Raw genomic sequence first — 24,430 nt, forward strand, 5'->3', positions numbered from 1 at the left:
ACAGACTCTCAGACACCTCTTCCAGAAAGTGGAGGGACCATACTACAGGATAAAACAAATATCAAAAAAATATAAAACCTTACACAGGCTGTAAAACTACAGAATTAGTGCTAGAATCACATTAGTGCTTCCAAATTTCAAGTAACAGAAACCATAAGGAGCATCCTATTACCAGAAATGAAACAAATGCAGATATTCACATCCAACCAGAATGAAAGTCTATTTTAATGATTAGGAAGTATAAGTAGATGATAACAGAGATAAACATTGAAAATCCTTTGATCCAGCAGTCATTACCAAAATTACTTAAATTAGCATTCTCCTAAAGGTAGCAATATAGAAATGTGCCTTTCTAAACAAAGTCAGGACAAAGCCTAGTAAATTCATTACTTTTTTGAACAAGAAAATTGCAAGGAATTCAAATGAGTTTAATGGTCATTGAAAGACATAAAATCAAAGAATCAAAAATAGAGACACCCAATCATTTGCTTTTCAGATGACTAAATATAAAGCAGGGGGCTTCCAAACTAAGAACTAATTTGTAAACATCTACTACATTAAACAACAATTCTGGTGGTAGGTTTTGCTGTAAAAGCAACATCTTTCCACTCATTTTTCTCATAGAACTATGCTGTTCTATGCAAGCAGTTCCAAACATTAATTTAAAAACCCCGGAAAAATATAATATTGGGTTTACATGACAGTACGCTTATAAAAACTGAAATATAAAGGAACAGATACATGTACATTAAAAATATATTTATATATATGTATATGTAACTGATGTGAGCATAATATTCAACTAAACTATATACTTAACCCTATTCAACTATGCTAAAATTTTTACTAAAGTTTAGGGGATTCTTGCTGACACAAAAACTACAGTTAACGTTCATCATTCGTGGCCAATGCGATATAGAGAAAAATTACGCAGGAATTTTCCCGAATCTGTTTGACACATGAACTGCCAAAGTACATAAGGTAGCCAAGACAGTCAGACAGGTAGTACTGCAATACTGCAGGACGTGTACACATTAAGAGAAGACACCCCTTAATCCAAGTTATACCAATATAATTTTTGAGAGATGTGAATTGCAAACCTACATTAAAAATATGTCGTTCTGTTATATGACCATAGAAATGAAATCTCACTTTCTAACATAAGAAGATTCCTGTGAATTGCATTCCCCTTATTTGACCATCTTCAACAGAGAAAAAGTAAGGAGGGAAAACATTAAGATGTTTTGTAAGCATCAAAATTCAAAATCTGGCCTCCCAGGTTTCCAGAAGGTGGCAGCATTACATCATGCAATCACTGATCGTTATTAACAGTACTAATTATTTTCTTCTGATTGGTACAATTTCTATAACTAAAATGATTCCACTAAACAACCCTAAGTGCAAATGCAAGGCATTAAGAGCTGTTTCCACAGCAGGTAAACTAACTAGAACAATAAGCCAAGTCACAAGAGAGGGAGTATGACAGCCCATTATTTTTCAAAATATTTTTGGTATTTATAGAACTGATTTTAAATTCAGATTTTTAGCTCCCTGGTATTTTCAATGAGAACTGAAATGCAGCTATTAGGAAGACTGAATTAGAAGAGGTAGTAAAATCTTAATTGTCTTTAATAAAAATCTTTAAATATTTTAAGCATACTACTGCAACATTCTATCACCTCTTTGGTATCTGAAAACTTATTTTAATTTATTTTCTATTTTTCTAGATAAATGTATTTTACTTTCAATATTTAAATATAGCCAATGTAAAAGTGCACAGGTATAACCAGATCCTTATTTTTTCCTCTTTTTCCCCTCAAAAAAGTAGTTTACCATAAAATTTCAAAATTGGGAAAATACATACCTGGGCATTCTTGCATCTGTAACAACCATAGCCCTGCTAAATTCCAGGTTGACATCCAAGGGCTGCAAGATACACTGAGATGAGTTTTTCAGTTTCCGAGCTTCTCGCCAGTTCTCATCTACAAGAGCAGAGAAAACCTACTTTAAATACTGAGATTCCTTCTCAGTACACATCACAGAATTCAAGTATCTGATATTAGTACATATTCCTAAAAATTCAGGTGTCACGATCTCTTTTATAGTTCTATCAACAGATGTATTTATACCTCTGAACTTTGGACATACAAGACTAATTAATGATTTCTCCTACTCTCATCTTCACAGCTACAGCATCCATGGGGTAGACTTCCCAGGACCGAATTCTTAACACGTGTAGTACTGGGAGTTTAGGCTCTGTATTCTACCCTGGAGAGTTAAATCATTAAATTGAATTAAACCCAAAAGATTAGGAATTAAATTATTAAAAAGTCTCTGATTGACTCTATGTTGCTAGTTCCCAAAATACTAAAGTTTCCTTTGATAACTTATTGAAGTAGTTCAATTCACATTCTTTCCTTACCCTCAAAAAAAATGATCAAACCTACAACTACTTGTGGATTCTGCTTTAAGTCTGGAGAAAAGCAAAGGCATTGAAGGAAAACACCATAAAGGAAGTAATTACAGTCTTACACTCACTATGCAACAAATCAAATGAGATGTATTCAACAAAAGGAATTTTATTATGAATTTGCTAAAATTGGAACTGAAGTCCTAAAGGTATGTTTTGGAAATTCATTGTATGTTGATAGTACTGAATTTAGAACACTTATGTTTGGAGAAGTACATTCCAAAAGATTATCCACTGCTTCAGCTACAAATATGAGGCACAACCACCATCACATTGTATTCAGTCATATAAAGCAAGATTACTTTCATGAATACTTACCATGTTTGCTGTACAGTAACTGCATGCTACTGAGCTGGACATCAAAACTGTCATAAGCTCTGGACATTATATCTTCAATTGAGGTTTGCCCTACTTTGATTTTTGATAAATCAGAACGACTTTTGCTTGCCATCTTAAAATATGTAAAAAAAAAGTATAAATTAATTTCAGAAATATTCAGGGCACTAATTCTATAAATACTTGTTCCTACCATAACAAATTAATCAGTCCTCACTATAGACCACAGTCTTACAACTGTCACAGCACAGCAAATATCTAAAATTTCTAGACTGCACCAAAACAAAAATCAGAGTATTAACACCATTTCTTCCACAAAGAAAGGAACAAAAAGCAAATTAAAATATATTATATACTATGTACAGAATAATTTTCTTCAATAAGTGACTTATACTCCAAAGTATAAAATCTCAAACCCTTTTTAATCAGTAGAATAATCATTCAGAATTTTTATATATAAAATGTTACTGCATTAAGCAACTCAGACACGTGAAAGGTATTTCTGAACTCTGTTGAATTCAGCTGTGACACATTAGAGAGGAAAAGATGATTTGGACTGTTCATCATCAATGTCTTTCCTTTAGTATCAGTCAATAGTCCTTTGATTCAGCTCTGGGACACCCATACTTCTCTGGTATTTCACATTTGTATGTATCCTCCCTGATGTTCATCTCTGATGAAATGTGTCTGTCGTCATCCTTACACGTCTAATAATTTTGGATTCATATTTGGTTTTGTCAAACCCAGGCAATATTCAAAGGAACTAAAAGAGGTTGAAAAACTAGCATCTAAGACACAGCATTTATTTTTCAGTACTGCTGGACTCTAAGTCCATTGTAACTTTCATGTTAAAAATAACTTGGAGATGCAAATTCAGAATGACTAAATTAATAACCCTATTTATCTACTGAGGCACAGTTTTAATTTTACATGCCATTTTTCCTCCTGGGGCTTGATCTTTTCCAGTATGCAACTGGGGGAAAAGATTGTTTGTTTTGTGTTAAACATTCTCATTCAACAAACGACCCACTTCTCACTTAAGCATATGTCAGTCGAAGTGAATACAGAACTACGAATCATATCCTGACAGGCAACTAAATTTTCTCTGGTATTTTCTTATGGTATTTCTAAATTCTATTAAATCAGAGGAACCAACCTAGGAGTCACATTCACTACAAAAATTACTCATCCACTTTAGGAAAAAAATGCCACACACACTGAAGTCTACATTTGAAATGTGTTCTTCTATGTGACACTTTCAAGAGTAATCTTGTGTGGGGTGGAAAGGGAAATAGGCTATTAGGAGGCTGTTTCAAGCACACAAACAACTACAAAGTACCAACCCTACAAACTGCCCACAAATGACTAATACTCAGAAGAGCTAGTGAAATTATCTGTCACTGAAATAACTTGGATTTACAACCAAATCACAGAATTTTTAGTATCCACAGAGTAAGCTTCTTCACTAATTCTACTTTCTGAAGCAATCCAACACATTCTTTTTAAACATGACCTATTGCACAGACCTGCAGTTGGACTGCAGCAGCCCATTACCAAATCATCAGCACGACTGATGCACCTAATCAGAGCTCTGGTGGGAACATGCTGCCACCCAGGTGCCAGGCTGCAGGATGTGTCTGACTCTTATGCCAACACCAGACAGCAGCAGTGAGCACACCTGTGGGAGGTGTGCCTAAGCAGAGAATCCCTCTGCTTAGTGACATAGCTCAGGGAGGAGAGCAGCAGGTCAAGCTGATTGACAGCCATCTGAATGAGAGCCAGTGAGTACCCAGGTGGCCAAAAGCAATAGTGTGGCCAGCAGAACAAGGGGAGGGATTGTTCGTTCCCCTGTACTTGGCACTGGCGAGGCTGCAGCTTGAATACTATACTTTATTTGGGGTTCCGCACAGCAACACAGACATTAGGGTGCTGGAATATGTCCTGAGAAGGGCAAAAGAGCTAGGAAGGGATCTGGAGCACCAGTCCTATAGCCAAGGGAGCAGAACACATCTCCTCTAAGGAAAAGGCAGAGAGAGCTGGTGCTATTCAGCCTGAAGAAGAGAAGGCTCTGAGGAGACTTTTCAGCAGCCTTTCAGTATTTAGAATGGGCCAAAAAGAAAGATGGTAACAGACTTTACCAGGACTTGGTCTGACAATTCAAGGGGTAACACCTTAAAACTAAGAGTAGATATAGACTAGATATAAGGAATTTTCTTAAAATTAAAGTGGTATGACACTGGCACAAGTTGTCCAGAGAGGAGGTGTACACCCACCCCTGGGAACATTCAAGGTCAGGATGGACAGGTGGCTGAGGAACCTGATCTAGTTAAAGATGTCTCTGCTCATTGCAGTGAGGTTAAACTCAATGACCTTTAAAGGTCTCTTCCAAGCCAAACTGTTCTATAATTCAAGCTGAAATCACACGTTCAGAAGTAATTATGTGGAAATTACATAGAAAACTTATTCTCATTAGCAAGATCTTAGGATTTGAAACAAATTTTTGCTAAAAAGCAGACAGCAATCTAAACAGATACTAAGTGGCAGAACCAATTTTACCCAGAATACAAGTAAATAAAAAGTAAATTGCCTACATGCATGTAAGATCACTTATCCTGAAGTACACAAGTTCATCACTGAGTAAGAAGAAGACCGCTAATAATAAAGTCTCTTCTATTTTATTTCAAAGTATATTCCTTTTTTATAGTGATAAATTAGAATTTTACATACCTTATGCAAGGGAAAAGTCAAAAAAATAAATCATTATCTCAAACACACCCTCAATCTAATCCAAATTATCTTAAAAATTGCCAGTATGTTTACTTTCCTCATTTTAAAGTAAATTCAGTGATTAAAGGGTAAGTAATAATAATATGAAAAATGAGAATACCATTTAATCATGTAACAAAGAAGTTCACTATTTTATATTGTAAGGCAATGTAAAAAATTACTAGACATTTTCCACATAACAGTCCAAAGTATTATCAACAGTAGTTTCTTGCTAGGGAAGGAGTATTTTCTAGCAATTCTTTTGCACAGAACAAATCGGCTGAGAAGAGTTCAGTAACTTTTGCCTTGACTACAAAGCACTTTAAAATAAATACTTAATAAATACACTGCAAGAGGTACTCTCACTCTTGTAAGAGTAAGAGTAAGTACTATGGTACTGTTCATGACCATGAAACTCAAATTAAGAAACTGTAAATCAGGTAAAAAGCTGAATGATTATTTTCGGTAAATTACGTTATTACGTAAATACATACTTTAAAGCTACCAAGATCCAGCAGCAGTAAATTTGATGTATGGTCATAGAATCCTTTTTGTGGAACAATGATGTATGAAGCCATGAGGTTTATTTTGAGATCAAGAACTTTCTGGGTTTCAATAATATACAACAATCCTGAAAAAACAGTACAATTATTAAATACAAACAAACAAAAGAAATTCATACAGAACCTGTAGGATTAAAAGAAAGTGACAAAAAGAAAATCAGATCTAATTTTAATCAAACTCTATATGCTAAATAACTAAGGTACATATGCTCTTCATATTTCTTCTTTCATTCATTATAGACAGTGCTTAAACAAGCATCAAGTAGATGAAACGATGATAGGAAATAGTGCGACAAGTATAGACAACAATGTGACATATGCAAACTCAAAAATACTTCCCACTGAGCAGAGATGAAATTAGAGAAGAACTGGAATGTGAACTGCAACTCTGAAATTACTGAATTAACCCACTATGTTCCATAGATTCACAAATCTAATTACTCTAGAATTTCTTATTTTTGAGTACCCAACTACACTAGCCAAACTGTTAGTGTTTTTTGATACTGAGATACACAGGTTTACACTAAATGCTGACAAACATCTCCATCTTGAGACACTAAAGATATGCAAATATATGATCTTACAAACATTAAGTTCAAAAATCATGCAATTAGTTGGGAAAATCAGATATGCATAAGATTTGTGATCAAATACTGCTTTTTTGCTCAGCTGAAGAATGAATGGTATTGCTCCAAGTTAGATCTGGAAATTGCCTTATGATGTAGCCACAACTCATTAAATATCTACTGTTTACAACAAGCTGATGATCACAGAAGTAGAGACAATGAATTATGAAGATAACAACATGACAGTAAACACATCCACTGGTAAGAAAACAATTAAATCTGCTACATTATCAAAGGTTGCCCTGTCAGAGGAGAGCTAGGCTAGTCAGTAAAGCACTGGATGACAACTACATTTCAGGATTTGCAAGACAAAACAACTTGGAGTAACAAGAAGAGCAGGATTTTATCAGTTTGCACTGGCTAGCTGAATTTGAGTGATGTAGAAAGGTCAAGTAAATATTTTCTCGTTTCTTTTATTTGGGAAAAAATGTAGTAGAATCCACAAACTGAGTTCTGGTAAACCAAGCTTTTTTAATGTTTTTTCATGCTGAAAATCATAACTACTCCAGTGTAGCAAGTTCCTTCTATTTTGCAGTTCACAGTTCCCCTACATTTTTCAGCTACCTTCTATTGCTTCAAAGAAAAGTGTTAAGAACTCATTCTTGAGGACTGCAGGTCTGAACATATTAATTATACTTCTATGTTTCCACTTTTCTTATTCTACCTCTGAGCTTAGCATAGTCTCCTGCATCAGAATATTCTGCAGATCAAATCTTTTTTCACTGGCAATTCTCTGAAACTCAGACAAGATTTTACAAGCAATGTACTGCATATTTTGAGACATTATTATCAAATTTTTCATTTGTGACTGGAACAAGGTTTTAGGTTACTCTGGACAACATGGCATTCTTGTGCGGGTATAAACAGTATTGGATATACCTCTACAGCAATGATATGATCAACTGGAATAAACACAGAGGACGATTTCGTATTTTCACAAAATATTAATTATGATCAACACCACTATTTTTGTTGCTAATGAGCAGAGAACCAAGCATATTATATATAAAGCAAATTTAAAATTTCATCTCAGAAATCAACAATGAACTGTTGTATCAATATAGTCAATATTGCTCAAGAAATTTCTGAAAGAAAAGACAAGGAAGCTGATAATTCTGGTTAATCTGATATTAGTCCTTAATTAAACAGTTCACTCAAAGAAGAACTAATGAATAAAAATACTATTGATGCTTGATTTCTCTCCCAATACTAGCCTGATAGAAGTAATCAAATAAACTTTTTGCTTGAGTTTTCTTAAATCTTCAGTATGCAGATTTTTTATATTTACAATTTAATTATTAATAGGTTATGAAATTATAAGAGGTTTAAGAAAACAGCTATTTTTTTTTTCCTTTTAAAAATAATTTATATATAATATCTCCCCTCTGCATCCACTCCCATCCACAGAAACAGGACACTGTGCTGGACACATCTCTGATTTAAAAAGCCTCAGACATCCTTACTGGAACAAATTAAGTCTACAGATCTCAGTGTCAGTCTTCACAGTACTCAGGACTTACATTCATGTCTTAAAATACAAGATCTCTACAGATAAGCAGGATGAAATGAAAACTAGTGTAACAGCTATAAAACTGATGAGCTGGAAAGCAGATAAATACAGTTTATAGACCTTGAACTGAGTCAATCCAAATCAAAACCAATATTCATCAAGGAAGTCAGAAAATCAAAAACATCTATACAAAGGCATAATTTCCTGAGAAACAAGAAATCTGAAAAGGTTTCAGATGTTAACTTAGAAGATTAATATCTCAGAATCAGTATTTCAGGAGTATTAAATAACTAAGGCCTTCTACATACCAGATGAACAAAACAGAAGATGTAACAAACTCTTTTAACTCTGTATGGAGTAAAAAATACTGAAAGATTATCTATGGCTTTGGAGCATATTTCACAAATATTTCTACAAATAGAAACTGTTAAAGTTAAAGGAGATATAAACATTAAATTATTCAATACCTAGAATAAACATACTGCAATAAGATAGAATAATTCAACTATTTAGGTGGTGTGTTAGGAAGGTACATATGCTAAAAATACATATGCTAAGTACATATGCTCTTCATATTTCTTCTGAACCACTATAGACACTCCTCAAAGAAGCATCATGTAGATGAAATTATGATAGCAAATAGTGCTAACTGAGCAGGTGGTAAACACCTTATTTAGGTGTTAGAAAGCTATGACTTGGATGCACACATCTCCATAAAGATACACTCAGCACTCATACAATCTAAAATTTGTCTGAGTGTGCTGTGAGAAGAGCATGCAGCACTTGCCTGTTGATGTTTTTTCCCGGAATTCTTCAAGCTTCATCAGAGTTGCCGATGTCAATTGCTCTAAATGTACATCTTTTGGAGGTCTACAGAAATCCACTAAGTTATTTACTGTCATCTGTTAAAAAATAAGGTAAATTTACTATTAAGTAGGATTTTTGACGATTTATAACTTATTCAAATATTTACTTACTGCATCATATACTATTTCCAGTGGTTGTGATTCTATTCTAATCCTCTGATCTGCTTTCTCATCCAAAGGATTAGTCTCAAACATTATGCTTAAAAGTGAGGTATTGTCATCTGAATAGGCTGTTCGAGAAGACAGGAGACGGGGTGTACACTTTTCTTGAGACACGCCTGTAACTTCAAGTGAGGCAATTTTTGTTTCAAACCTGTACAGAAATGTAAGCACACTGTTCAGATGCAATATCCATCTGGCTAAGTACAATTACATGGAAAGAGTATAAAAAATTAGATGGAAAAAAAAATAAAACAAACCAGTACAATATGTTTCTACCCTACCTTAACTATAAACAGCTTATTCTAAGGATTTAATACATACATCTCTGTGTTATATGTTTTCCATTTCATTATCTTTTGTGTCCATTAGCTGCCCCTGTCTAAGTACAATAGGGCATCTAACTTATTTCCTTCATATACTTTTCATGAGAGCAGGTGTCAGGGCAGCTAAGAGATTCTGCAAAGTTGCAAAATTCAAATGAGAATACTTTAGTGTGACTTCAGGAATTAGAAGGTGTATTTATAGTGGGAAACAGACATACAGAAGGGACAAAATGGTTCTGGCACAGAGAAACGAAAAAAACAAAGATAAATTGTCTAATTATTCCAAGAGTAATTTTTGGATCTTGGATTTTTTTTTCCACCAAAATGCTATCCACCTCTGCAACAGCTCTCAGTTGAAGATTTTTTTATCTCCCAACACTCTAAGAAAAATATTTCACTGTAAAAAATGTATTATTTTTTCACTTTTTCTTAGTACAATAGGATTGTCAGGGCCATTTAGATGCACAAGAGTACCAACAGAAAACACAGATGCAAAACCTTAGAAAAAATTCAACATAAAACTAATCAAGATCAATAGTATCTTAATATTATACATATATTATACTCATCTCAAAGTAGAGGGAACAAGGTTTAAAAGAGGAGGGTTACCTTCTCCCAGAATTTTTAAGTGCATTTGAAATAAAATTGAAATATTTCACTAGATGCTTTTCACTCACCTACTGAGAGCATAAAACAAAGGAAAAATCATCAGTTACATCTTTTTTCCACAAATCCAAAAGTGAACTGGGAACACAAGAACTTTTCCATCATGTTAAATGCCCACAAACAAGTGGTTACAAGATCACCCTGCTCAGGTTAAGTTTCAAAAGGAAACTTAACAGTCACTTTTCAAAGCAAATAACAAATTTGTAACTGGATTGTTTGCACATAACAATGACAAACTGAAAATAAAAAAAAAGGAGCATATCCATATTGGAACAAAAAGCTCTGGAGATGCAGAGAATTTGATCATGGGAAGAGTATCCATGATTTATCCCTCAGCCGCAGAACAACTTCACTCCAGACTGCAAAAGGAATGACACTTAAATATCATAACACAGTCTTAAAATGCCTACTATCGTCATCACCATCATTTCATGAGAGGCGAAACCAGTTTGATAGAGAAAGCTCACCTTATTGCTTGTGCACCTGGTCGTTGGGTAAATACCGTACTCAAGTCAGTTAATGCAAATTCTATTAGCTGAGGAGTTTGCGTGTTTTCTCTTATTGATATCGACATGCTTAATAAGTTCACAGAGAACTTCATGGCTTCATACTAGACATGCCAAAAAAAACAACATAGGAGTATAAAATACATTAATATCCATCTTGATACAACTTATGAAGAGATGAAAGCTACAACTAAGTTTGAAACTACTGCTTTTGCGCATAGCTCGTATCATAGCTGGTGTAAAAGTCTACAAAGAGGCAGAGTATCCTCACAAATATGAGTCTTTTATATCTTTACCAAATTTTGTGAAAAAGACCCTCTGATGCAGAGGTAGAAAGCAGCTCATCATATCATCCTTGGTATCATACAATAAGAGGATTTATCAGACCATCTCCGAATGGTTCAAAATGTTGCTCTTTCCCGGTAAAATCCTTGAATCATCTCTTTCTTTATATAATATATAATCACTTATTCTACCTCATCTACTATCACTCATATTTTAGATTACAGTGCACTTCCTGATTCTTTATCAAGATTCCCTAGTGCATTTTCTTAAAAAGCTTTTGAATATTCTAAGATGATATATTAATATACTTCAATATTTAAACTACAATACACTACATTTATTATCCTATTCTTGTTAGAGCAAGTAAAAATTTATTCTTTACTATTTAAGAATATCCAAAAGTAAGCTTTGTAACCACTATACTAAAACTGCATCTAAGGATGCAGAAAACTGGCATGCAGTAATTTCATTAAAAGGTATCAGAGCAATATTCAAATAGAGAGACAAAGCTTCAAGTAATTTAAAAGTGATTTCCTATCATCTTTGTAGATTTTTTTAGTAGATGAAGCTACACCATACAGCCAGCTATGACTTACTGATTTTGGAAGGGTTGGATCCACAGCTGTTTCACTATATCCAATTGCTGCATAAAGTTTAGCCTTCTCTTCCTGTGTCATCAGCTGTTCAAGACCTGTCACATTTCAAGAGGTTAGTTAAACTGAGTATAGAGATCTGAAAAATGCAAATACTGTTCTACACTTTTCTGTGCTTGGTAGCTCTACAATACAGAGTAGATACTGTCAACATTACTGTCCTGAATTAGCAAAAGAAAATATCCTTGGGTTTAAAGCCAAGTCTTGCAAATCTAAAGCATGCTTTAAAATGCTCTTATAATTTTTTCCTTACCTATTCTATTTCTTATCTTGCTAACAACAGAAGCAGCCTTTGTGATTAACTTTCTATGTTCCATAATCTTTACTAGGTGCCTCATATATCAAACATACATTTCACAAAATTTGCAAATTTTAAAATTAATGCAAGTAAAATTGTTTACATTCCATTAATTTCCACTGTATTAAACACAGCTCAGAAGGAACTATGGAGGAGTTGTATAATTGTATAACCTCTGTTACATGCAATTAATAAGTATATAAGCAAAAGAAAAGGCTAAGAGAAAATGCATACAGTAACAAATTGTTTACAAGTTCCACTGCTAGGTACATAGGACTCTAATAGATTCCTAGTAACAAAAAGAATACCAGTAAATTATCATACTTGAACCCTTTACTTCTTGGTTTTTTTCATCCTTTTTTCTACCCGACCAGCTCCATATCCAGCTAAACCAGCCACCAGAATTTTCATCATCCTGTTTTACTCCTGGTCTGTAGATTTTCAATCCAGCCTTGGCTGCCTTAAATTTAAAAAATACTCAGGTAAGTAATTTTCTTAATGCTTTTTTATTCATTTTCCTAAGAAAAATATAGACCCAGAGCAGCTCTAACATATCAAAAGATCATTAGACAAGCATTAAAAAGGCAAAATGTTTTTATTTAGTTTCCCTTCTAGTCACTTTTTCAAGTACACAGTGCATTATTGGACCAATTTTATTTTGCATAATAACAACCACCTTTAAGAAAGAACAGAGCATATAAAAGGTCAATAAACATTTCTTACATAGCAGATTTTCCCTCCAGCTTTCATCATAAAAATACCACAAAATTATATGCAACGGTTTTCTAAATAATTTAAAATACATATATAAGCAATTAAATAGCCATCACAGGCCAAATTTTACATTAGCCCTGTATTTTTCATTTCAAGATGGATACCCAAAGCAATTTAAAAAGTATTTACTCTCATAATACAGTATTTACTCTAACTATTCCTGCATGTGATACATATAGTTAAAATAGTAAGGAAGCCCTCCCTCCTCCCACACTCATTATTTCCACAACTACTGGATGCCCTATCTGATGCCAGTGATGATTCCAATACTGGGTCCTCAAAGGAAGTGTAGACTACATCCAAAATTGATCACTGAAAGTCTGTCGTGGGGATGGCAAACAAACACCAAGTGGTCCAAGAGACAAATTTGTTCTCAGAACTATAGTGATCCACACAAACTAACTTTCTTTGTGACTAATACAATCCAAAAAATACAATCATTTGCAAATAAGCCCTACATTTAAAGATACTGTAGTGGAAGTGAGACAGGAATCCCTTCTCAGCATGCTGCAACACAATTAGGAAAAAACCAGCTGACTATAAATCACTCCTCTGTAGGGACTTGTCATACCTACACACCTATTGGACAAAGGAAGGCAGAACTCACCACAAAAATGTAAAGGCTTCTGGATTTATACTATTGATTCACCTCAGAGAGATGATGCAGAATGTCAGTCTAACAACACAAAGCTACAAGAAGCTTGAAGAAATCCTCAAAAGTCCTCTTTATAAAGGTTATTAGGTTATAAACGTTAACCTTTATAAAGACTACCATATCAGCAAGCAGATGTTACAAAGTGAATGACCCAAATAAAAAATGGACAGGCCTTAGAAAAAATAAGGTTAAATCTGTGAGATCACAGATTTCTGGGATACTGAGGGGTTGGTGCTGAAGGACAACTGCCATGGAGAACAAGTGACGTTTAAAGCTATGACTCTTTCACATGTCTGAGGCAGAAGCAGGCACCAAAGCCCAGGGAAAGAGAGACTGCAGACAGAAGCCACTTCTGCAACAATGAAGAAAAAAAAATAATCTGTGCAGTATAGGAACTACAAAGATTTGCTGAAGAATCTTCTTGAACTTTCCCTCTCCTCCATTTACATTGGTTAAGTAACCAATGCAGTCATAGACTTAAAGCTTAATCAGCAAGGTAACTATTTTGACTAGAAGAGAGAACTACCTGAAAGATGGGTGTAGCCAGGTAGGTCAGCCTCTTGTTACTTCTCTCAAGTAACAAGCAAACTGAACATGCAGAAATAGCCTCAAGTTGTGCCAGGGAAGGTTTATATTGGCTGTTAGGAAAAGGATCTTCACTGAAAGGCTGCCAAGCAAAGCAACAAGCTGCCCAGGGATGTGGTGGAGTCTGTATCCCTGGAAGTACTTAAAAGGCACGTAGATGTGGTGCTCTGGAACATGGTTTACTGGTAGACATAGCAATTTTCTGTTAATAGTTGAACTTGGTCTTCCAGGTCATTTCCAACCTAAATGATGCCATGACTCTATCCTGCGTTCTCACTGAAGTGAATCCTAAAAGTCTGCCCTAGGCTGAAAGGGTAACATTTCTCAAGCTGATACAGAGACTTGATGCTTAGCTACTGAAGCTGAAGCTACTATTTGGTACTTAAAACACTTGCAATAAGAAGCAGAAGAGGTCTGAGGTTTGGAATATAAAGTTCTAGTTACAAAGTTGCCTGAAAATCAGCACTGTGATCAGGAAAGTGATTTCTGAGGAGCTTGATTTCAAGGTCTAGATAAAGTAAGTCAACTTGAAAGTCAACTCTTAGGGTATGATTTTAAGAAACAGAGAAACTTCACGAACAGCAGGATCATTTGCCTGGCTTTACTAAGCCCACATCTAATGGGTGCTCCTTTAAATACCTGGCAGACCTAAGGCTAACTGTCAGGATACCGAAGGAGTAGTAGATTTTTCTCTTCTAAATTCTTTGAATCTTTTTCAAAGATAACAACAAAACAGATGCAACCTGACAGATAGATGGAGACAGAACACAACTTAAAATCACTGTGACCTGATTTTCAATACTATGAAATATATTCAGATAATCAGCCAGCACGTCTTTCAAGATGTACTTCTAACATTTTTCAAATGCAAGACTAAAAGCCCAAACAACTGAAAATTCATTTTCTTGCAACCTACTTCTAAATGTTACAGACATGTATCTTAAAACTCAGGATTTGAAGGTACTCAGGAATGCAATATGACATTACCTTTGTAAGCAGCATAATCACACCGGGGGAAGGAAGGAAGTTGAAGGAAAAAGATAAAACCAAGACAAACTGTACACTACAAAATCAAATGAGAACTAAACCAGAACAAAACCTTCCACCACCCCTTGAAAAGCACTCCAGTTTGGACAAACAGAAGGCGAACAGTCATGAATGTTTCTTCTGGTTCTGTTAGAGCCTGAATAATGGGAACACAAGCATTCAAATGGGGGTGTACATACAGACAAATAGAAGGAAAAATCAAATTTACAGATTCCTCTTCAGAGTTTTAGGTTAGCAGCACAATATCTGCGACTGAAGCAACTGCATTTATACTATATTAAATATACTTCACATACCAAAACAACAAAAAAAAAAAATCAAATTGCTTTCAAGCACTGCCACAGGCAGTAACTGAGCTTTATAAAGTTTATTAATGACTGCCCTCTTTCAGATTGTAAACTTCTTCTTCTGCTTACTTTTAGGTGCCTTAATTATTAATGGAGAAATATCACAGATTTCAGAAAAACTACAAATATTTCACTTCAGTGACCTAGAAAAACACTCAGACACTGTATGTATAACTAAGCAGTACATTAACCTAGGAAAACCAAGGCTAACAAATTAGTTGAACTACTCAAGTCACATTATCTTGCCTAATTGCACTAATCTTCTTAAATGTATTCTGCATTTGCTGTACTCTGAGTAACATTTGCAAAGAGAAACACTGCATCTCTTCTCAAAGAGTCAACATAGTACAGGTGATTGCTCAATGTAACACAGTTTCATGAAAAAAAGGAATAAACTAATAGTCTAGGCTGTTGTGAGGAGGGACAGCTTTCGGTGTGTTTCCATTTAACTTCCATTATCCTTTGGCCACATTCTCCACACAGATCTTTCCCACCAGAAATAGAAAGGGATTTATCCAAGCTCAGTTCATTTTGAAGGAAGAGCATATGGAGTTATTTAATTTTTGTTTAATTACAAGCTGATAAACTAACTATGCCTTATAATAAAAAACCATGAACAAGGAAAATTGAAAGACTGTATACAATTCAATCACCATAGCTAAAAGGCGTCTGCCTAAAATCTCCACAACCTTATGTTTCAGTTATTCATACACTCATTTAAATGATGCAATTTTACCTCCACTTCTGCTTGCTGCCTTGCTAAAGTGATGTTAAAAATATCCAAGGTCTTTTCAAATTCCTAGAAGAGAGATAAGACATTATTTTTGACAATTCAACAATTGTTACATTCCACAGCTAAGTTTACAGGAAACAACAGCAAGCACTTCAATTTGTGCAATCCAAGTTAATTCACTCAATCTGAAAACTTAAAACAAACCTGGAAAAGAGCAGCACACCAGCTTAAGCTGTTTTTCTTGCAGTTTCTAATTTAAAGATTCACCTCATATATTTGTTAATACTACTAACAAAGAAAGGTAGTGACAAGTTGCAAATATGGCCACTGAAAATTTTATTTTAACTTAGAAGTGATTGAGGAACATTTTAACATTTAAGTTTAAACAAGTATCAAGATGAACAATATTTAAGCCTTCAACAGAAAGATACTAACCTCCAACAACTTCAAGATTTCTTCACTAGGTTTTTTTGATGTTATCTTTGTTTTATACAACTCTTTATAGTTCTTCACTTGCTTCCTATGATGTGAAATATGTTCCCATGACCACATTTGGAGTTTAGGTTGAACATTTACTTTAAGGACGCCATCAATAACATATTTCCACCTAAAAGCAAAGACAAATGTATCTTAGCTTTCTTTCTTTTCATATATTGAAAAGACTCCTATAGCTTTCAGACTCTCTCTTAATACAAATTCAAGTTGTCAAGAGTGAAATCCCCAGACCAATAGCATGCTTCTGAGCTGAGAGATCTAAGAATTTTACTCTCTTTTCCCCATACAAAGTTGACAGATTGCTGTCAAATCTATGCATGCATGTGTGAGAGTAATAAAAATATATTTTTAAGGAATCTCCTGAAAAGAAATCAAATCCTTGCCATCTGTGTTGCAAAGGTTTGCCTGTTTTTAGGCAATAGCTATGTTCTTGTAGAGCTACTTAACATGTAACAGGGGGGGCTTTCACTTAAACAAATTTATGACACAAAAATACTCTGAGACTTAAGTTCCTGATAATGGTCTTTAAGAGTGCAATCACAGGTTTTCAAATACTGTATCCACAGCTTTGGTTTGATGAGGTCCTCCTCAACTTCCTACAATGCTAGCTTAAAAAGAATTGTAAAAACAAAATACCTCCTTTCAGAATGAAATGAGTTTAAATCTCCTTAAGAAAGGAGCAATTCCTTGGTAATTATTTCAGGTTAATAACTAACAAATTATTTTCAAAGTCTAAGGTTACCTACCATGTCTTGGCATTGTTGTGCACTGGAACATCAGGTCTGTACTTCCTATATGGCAGATTTCGAGTCATCATATCAATAGACTCAAGAAGCTCCATAACACTGAAGTACTAGGCAAACAAATTCAAACTGAGCATTATTATTTTTCTGACAACAACAGCTATCAAGCTTCTCTTTGAAGTGAAAATCAGTTTCACAAAAAACCAAGACTAAGTTAATGGACTCCACATGTACACTATAAAATTTCAGATCACCTTTCTTAATTCTTGCAAACTAACTTTTTTACTACATTACATGTAACTTCAGAAAAATAACTGGTACCTGTGGCTTATTGAATTCAACAGTTATATCCTGTAAGTTTACATCCAGATCTATTTTCGGTGATGAAAAGTCAACATCAGATCGAGGATTCATAAGGAGCTTGGCTTTAGCGGAAATGGGGCGGAATACTAAAAAATACAAGTTGATATAAAAAGTGCAATCTAATTACTTCAGACTGCAATAAATTATACGTATACTTATCTTAAATTATGCCAGAATATTAGTTTTAGAATGCTAGACTTGAAAAACACGAACTGCACCAACACAACTTAAAATAGAACACAATCTCAATTTTCAGTTTCACTCTGGCAACATTTACCAAATTTTGCAGAGCACCACCACAAACTTTCCTGTACACTAAATTACATACAGATGTTTCAATAAATAGTTTACATTTGTAACAAATGAGATCATTTTGGTTCTGATACACTTATAATACAAGACAGTTCCAAATACAGCATTTATTTCACTACAGGAACTCTTACTTCTTAAAATTTGGTTGTTGTTGTTGCCATTACAAATGCTTTACTCTTTGATAAATTATACTCACAACAATGGTTAAAACCAAACACTCCATATTTCTAATTTCAAGCCCAAGTAAGCATGGAACAAAATCAATATGCATTCTACATAAAAGTGAGGTATATCACAAGAAAAAAGATCCAGAGCAGAACTATTTTATCTGTTCCAGTTTGGAAATATCAGGCTTTTGAGGCCCTGTTTAGTTCAATATTTTCATCTGTTTCAGCAATTGATCCAACAGTAAGAATTTTTATATTATCTGAATTCATGTAAATAATTTTTTTCAAATATGACTTCTTTAATCTCAGCAAAAATATTGATACATTATCTACATATCCAATATTCGAAATTCTCTGAAAGGTTCATAGTAGTGGAAACATGCAGTTTTGCAAGAAAAAAACATGACACTTTTAGCTACACCTCTATATGCTAGCATTTCAATTAATTTTCTCCCTATATTTAGCTTCCTAAAATTCATTTTTTTATGATTCTTATATATAAGTATAATGTTTATTTGTTTGTTTCTTTAAGTATAATATTTGTTTATTTACATGAAGTGATAAAATTGGACTTCATGCTTATTATCTTCCTATCAAAGTTTTAGACTTTTAAAGACTTATCTCAAATGGGACCAAATTTTCATTTACCACAGCACACTACCACAGTCAGCATCTCTGATGGCACTGCTGAATTTTAAGAGAATAAATCTTGAATCCTAAGCTTTACATACACCCATTTTGAACTTACCACATAAAGACTTAAACAACTTACAATGTTTTAATACTTGTTTTCTTGCAAAAAGAATCAAATCCAGCAACGAAAAAAGAGGGGTAAGGAATCAGAAAAAATTACTAGATAGTTCTCTGTCAGTCAACATAGAGACTCTTTTAGGGGAAGGTATCAGCATAAAACTGACAGTGCCTTTTTTAACCCTGGCTATAGAAAACTGAGGACTTTCTTGCTGGAGAACAAAGAAATGGCCACTTCCAAGGCCATTCAGACTTGTGAACAGTTTCTAAACAGTCACACAGATACACACGATTCCATGCAATGGAAAGCAAACTATCACCATTTTTGAGCGATGCCAATGTGATTTTCAGACTTAAGTAAGTAATACTCAAAGCAATATAACTTGCAATATTCCCACTAAAAAAAAAAAAAAGAAATTAATGTTTCAAAGTTGTGTGATTACTATTTCTACCTCTCATGGAAGAAAGATAGTTTGCATAAAGCAGGTGACCTCAAAAACATACTCAAGCTAATCTGAATTCACCAAACTTACACAGTGCGTATGTTGTTGCTAAACTTCTTAAATAAAGGAATTAATCAAAAGATGTTAACAATGAGAATCTATGTACGACATTCCATTAGAATAATACATGACTCAAGACTCACTTTTATCAAGACTTTATTTATATACCTAAACAATACAGTATTCACTGTCACAAAGACAGTTACTCTTCCAGGCTTAAACTGCACTCCTTAGTAAAATCTTTGAGTAACAGACAAAGTGACAACCACTGAGATGAAGTAAAAATTACAATTAAAAATTAATACTACAATTAAATAACACTTACCAAAATCATAACCATCTGGAATCATGTTGTGGCTGGCAACTCCCTGTTTTAAGTTAACCTACACACGCAATGGAGTGAACAGTAAGTTGCACTTCTATTTCCAGATAAAGTTTTTAAAGTAAAAAATGTTAGCATTTTTAAACAGTTCTCAGATAATCCCTCTGGCTCAAAGTAAAATTCAAAATACTCATCTATGTTTTTAACAGAATGATATGTCTATACTTAGCTAATAAAAATCACTGAACAGTGGTAAGATGACCATCAATTGTCTAAATTCTGTTACTGGCACAAAACTGATTTTTTTAACTTTCTCAGATGAGCATTATACTTTCATCACATAAAAGCATTAACATACACTGTTTTTTCCTAAAAAAACCTTTTAGTTACAAACAATTACCCAGGACACTGACATAAAAAGAAGCAGGCCTGAATGTGAAGCATGTTCTCTGCTTCCCAGTTTCAACTAGAAGACTAGATACACTATCTTACCAATGATTCATCCCAGCCACCATGGTAGAACATCTCTGATTTCACATTCCAATAAGCAAAAAGGTTATCCAGTCGCACAAGCTGAAAATACAACAGAACATATGCATTGTTATCCACAAATTTTAGATTAATAATTTGGATTTCACAAAGTCTAATGAATAAAAATATTCAGAATGTTACTTTTGCTATAGAGTCTATACGGTTACATGTTTTCTTGATCGTACTTTCTGAAACTCTAAGGCAGCTTGTTTTATTAGCAAGTCTCTCTTTAGCATACTGTCTATACTGTACCTTGTGGAACAACTTGGCAGTTTCATCATGTAAACAAGGATTCCAATTCTTATCTGAGGTCTGAAATGAGAATTAAACAAAAATACTCCAGTATCTATAGTCCACCAACATGTTATAACTGAAACAAACTACACAAAATGACAGTAACATGATTGTAATTAAATGCCATGGAAAATAATGGAATACAATCTTCTGATTTAAGATGATTAATGCATTACTTTAAGTGAAAGCTTGAAAAGGCTACTTCCTCCAAAAACATGTACATGTATGTACTCTGACAGGCTGTACACAAGAACCAAAGGTACTCTAAGATTCTGCTTTCATTATTGTAAGCTGTTTTCCTTTACACCAATAATATTTTTGGACAGGCTCTTTGGACAGAGATAAACAGGGAAAGAATTAATTTATAATTCTGGAAGCAAGCAATTTTAGTTTGACCCTAAAGAAGACCCTTTAATGTGCTAGGAAAAAGCATTCACAAAACCACCATTTCATTCAAGAAAGTAACATTTACTTAGGACATATTTTCTTTAAAACCAGCAGTTAAGACAGCAAAAACTACTGAATCAGAGCAACTCAGCAACCAACATACTGATCCTACTATATAGTCTTCCAGAAAAAAATTTCATACCATCTTGTGATTACTACTCTAAGCACCTTAAAGTGCAGTTCACAGATCAAAAAAAAAAAATTAGCTCCAGTTGAAAAAAAATGTCATCTTTTTTTTTCTTTTTCCATTCCCGCCACTTCCTGTTATCAGCCAGTAACTTTTTTTCTTGGAGCTCAAGTCAGTTTCAGTAAAATATTCAGAATGAACAGCCCAAATATATTAAAGCGTATTGGAAACCATATTATTGTACATTGCTGATAATTACAGGTGTATTTTCCATTAGACAGTATGCTACCAGAAAGCACAACACACAAAAGCACAACTTCACCTATTGGTATATATTAACAAGTTTTTCAGATAAAAAGTGAGAAATAAAATTACCTGCAAACTTAGATTCTGAAGTGAAATCCCAAATGACAAGGGGTTATCACGATTTGTGATCTAACAGAACACAGGAAAAGACAAAAATAATTATTTCATACTCTACAAGCATATATTTGGCTAAGAATTTAAGTATCTTTACATTTTTGTCCAAGCTTTTTTTCAGTTTGCTTGGGTTTTTTTATCAAACTAATAAAAGTCCACAACTTCACTAGTATTCTCTCAGCATAAAAAGCAACTAGAAGAAATCAGACAGGCTCCCAATTGCATGTTACAGTGCACAATCCCTTACAGTAAGATATACAAAAGCACTTACATCATCTTCATAGCGAATATGGATGTTGGAAATTTTCAGCTGAAGATTTTTGATGACCTGAGTAACTAGCTTTTCTACAAAAGTGTCTTGTTTCTCTTCTTTTACTTTATCTATGTTAAAGGAAAACAATTTAATATTTTGTTTACATTCCAATATTTTCTTAATTAGACAAAACAATAACACAATACATTTAGCTTAAGTGTTTTCTATTACATTGTACTCCAGTTGTATAGAAACATGTTTGCTCCGTATAATCTACAAAATTTACACTCTCAGATTAGAAGGTTTCCTAGCTTTACTACCTGCAGAGTGAAGAATCAGATAGTTGAAAAGTATGACCGGCACCCACCAATACTCTAAGAGAGAAAATCATACTTCTTGGAAGTACCAGAAGTTGAATTTAAAAAGATTACAATCCGCATGTAATGAAGAAGAAATTGTAACAAACCTTTAAAAAGCTGTACTGGTAAAAATGCTTTGACACTGGAAACAAACTCTTTCTTATGAAAGAGGAAAGAAACTGTCAGATAACATGCAATAAAAAAAGCAGTATTTCAAAAGCCTAATTTATATCAGATCACATCAACGCTCAAAACTTTTTATTTTCAGAATGAATGCTGGTTCTGCAATACTGATGGCAATTATACCTAAAAATCATAACTAATAGGTTTTTAAGTAACAAGGAGAAAACAAGAATGTAGAAGACATTGACAAAATCTGCATCTTTCTGGATTAAAAAAAGACGCAGCATCACTTTCATTAGCTTTTCCCACCTTTACCTTGGTCAGCTATCTTCTGCTTTGCTTCTTCTATTCTCTGCAATTCCCTTTGTCTTGCTTCCAAGAACTGCTTGGCTTCTTTTTCAGCATCATATTTTATGGCTAAACACATAAAGCAAAAATGCATAATATCAAAAAGCCTTATATATTTTTTAAAGATACTGTTTCAAAAGCTGTAATTTTTGTGTTTTTGTAACAGTTACATATAACAGTTACATAGCAAAAAAATTAGATGATGAAACCTCAGTTACTGAAAGACTTCCACCCCATTATTTAACTGTAATTGCTAAAAGTATCTGCTAAGAATAAAGCTCACAAAAACAGTATCAACCCATTCCTGATAATTCTGAAACCTCACCAATCCACAGTCACTTCTTCCTATACATTAACTTACTGGCTGTGGGCACAATAAGCAAATAAACTCCATCAAGGACTGCCTCAACAGGTTGAGTATAAAGGTTTTGCCATGGAATCTGTAGGTTAAGCTGACCTACAAACACAAAAGAAAAAGGTTGAAGTATACAATTAAATAGCTGGCTGGAAAAGAAATGCAAAGATAATCGATATTAAACACAAAATCTCTTTAACAATTATTATACTGGACAGAAATTACCCCAGTGCACCTGAGGCAAAAGATGCCTCAGCTGAGTTGTATTTTCTTACAGAGACAACATGAGATGTTTTTCCATGATTAAAACTATCAAGTCTACAGTCTTTCTTTATTTCTTTGAAATACACTCCTCCCTCTTAACAGCAATGTCTCCCTCCTTGAAAATCCACTGCAGCATCTTCAGAAACAAGAAAAGCAGATGGGCAGCTCACACATCATCAGTCAGCTAAATACTAGGTTTTGTGAACACAGGGATCTTGAGGTTAAGTGCCTCCCAAGTGCAAATCTTAATAAAATACTAAATCAGTCACAGAAAACACATTATTCCAGGGTCAATTGAAAGGAAGCATATGACTTTAGACTTAGTTTACTTTAAGAAACCACTTTTACAAGACAATCGACTTGCAAAAAGAAAACATTTTATTTTAGCAAAAACAAGGAAGGAAGGAGAAGAAAAGGCAAGTGAAAGGTAAAAATCAGTTGTGGAGTCTTGTAAAGACAAGGAACAAGATCCAGTCCTGCCAATTGCTCATCTTTGCAGTGTTGGGCTATTTTCTCATTAATGTTGAGATGATTAAACAAGTATACTTTATTGAAAGGAGCTTCCTCAAAGTTTCTTTTCAGAAGAGACAACTTCAGAGTTCACAAAGTATACAAATCAAGAAACATATGGAAATTACTTGCTTAGGATGCCTAAAGCCACTTGCAAGGAAAGGTAGCACTTACAGAAACTCCTGCATGTGTACAAGATAAAATGCAACTTACTAATATGTCCTGCTTTAACTTTAAATGGCACATCCAACTGACTCTGAAAGAAAGAGGTTTACAAAATTTAAGTTCAATTCAGCAACCTGTGATATGTTCCAATGCAGGATAAGGTCTCATGATAACCTTAACAAGCTTACCTGTCAACCCTAGAAAAAAAGAAGTCAGTATAATGAATAAGCAAGCATTTGGTTACCAATTTAGACTGTTATGCTATGTTAGGCTAAATACATTCCCAAAAACAAAGTTCTAGCTTCATGAGCTATAGCAAAAAAATAGGTCTTTCAATATTGCTCTTGACCTAAACACATTCCTTTAGCAATTTCTGAGAGCTCTCTTAGGGAAAAAAAAAGGTATACA

The 24,430-nt window shown here is 34.0% G+C and overlaps 1 protein-coding gene across 1 annotated transcript in view; it reads right to left on the minus strand.

Annotated features, from left to right (window-relative positions):
* The window catches only part of VPS13A (vacuolar protein sorting 13 homolog A), a 107,538-nt gene that overhangs the window by 74,321 nt on the left and 8,787 nt on the right, over window positions 1-24,430 (minus strand). Inside the window, exons 3-22 of the mRNA XM_058823752.1 lie at window positions 24,071-24,113; window positions 23,090-23,185; window positions 22,696-22,797; window positions 21,917-22,026; window positions 21,601-21,660; window positions 20,610-20,669; window positions 20,319-20,399; window positions 19,830-19,887; window positions 17,731-17,858; window positions 17,413-17,519; window positions 16,607-16,778; window positions 16,175-16,237; window positions 12,355-12,490; window positions 11,676-11,770; window positions 10,756-10,898; window positions 9,249-9,450; window positions 9,059-9,173; window positions 6,067-6,203; window positions 2,789-2,921; window positions 1,865-1,982 (exon numbers count right to left, since the gene is read on the minus strand). Coding sequence (XP_058679735.1) covers window positions 1,865-1,982; window positions 2,789-2,921; window positions 6,067-6,203; window positions 9,059-9,173; window positions 9,249-9,450; window positions 10,756-10,898; window positions 11,676-11,770; window positions 12,355-12,490; window positions 16,175-16,237; window positions 16,607-16,778; window positions 17,413-17,519; window positions 17,731-17,858; window positions 19,830-19,887; window positions 20,319-20,399; window positions 20,610-20,669; window positions 21,601-21,660; window positions 21,917-22,026; window positions 22,696-22,797; window positions 23,090-23,185; window positions 24,071-24,113 — 2,159 coding nt within the window. The remainder of the gene's footprint in view (window positions 1-1,864; window positions 1,983-2,788; window positions 2,922-6,066; window positions 6,204-9,058; window positions 9,174-9,248; window positions 9,451-10,755; window positions 10,899-11,675; window positions 11,771-12,354; window positions 12,491-16,174; window positions 16,238-16,606; window positions 16,779-17,412; window positions 17,520-17,730; window positions 17,859-19,829; window positions 19,888-20,318; window positions 20,400-20,609; window positions 20,670-21,600; window positions 21,661-21,916; window positions 22,027-22,695; window positions 22,798-23,089; window positions 23,186-24,070; window positions 24,114-24,430) is intronic.

The sequence above is a fragment of the Ammospiza caudacuta genome, chromosome Z, assembly GCF_027887145.1.
Source record: "Ammospiza caudacuta isolate bAmmCau1 chromosome Z, bAmmCau1.pri, whole genome shotgun sequence".
Classification (NCBI taxonomy): domain Eukaryota; kingdom Metazoa; phylum Chordata; class Aves; order Passeriformes; family Passerellidae; genus Ammospiza; species Ammospiza caudacuta.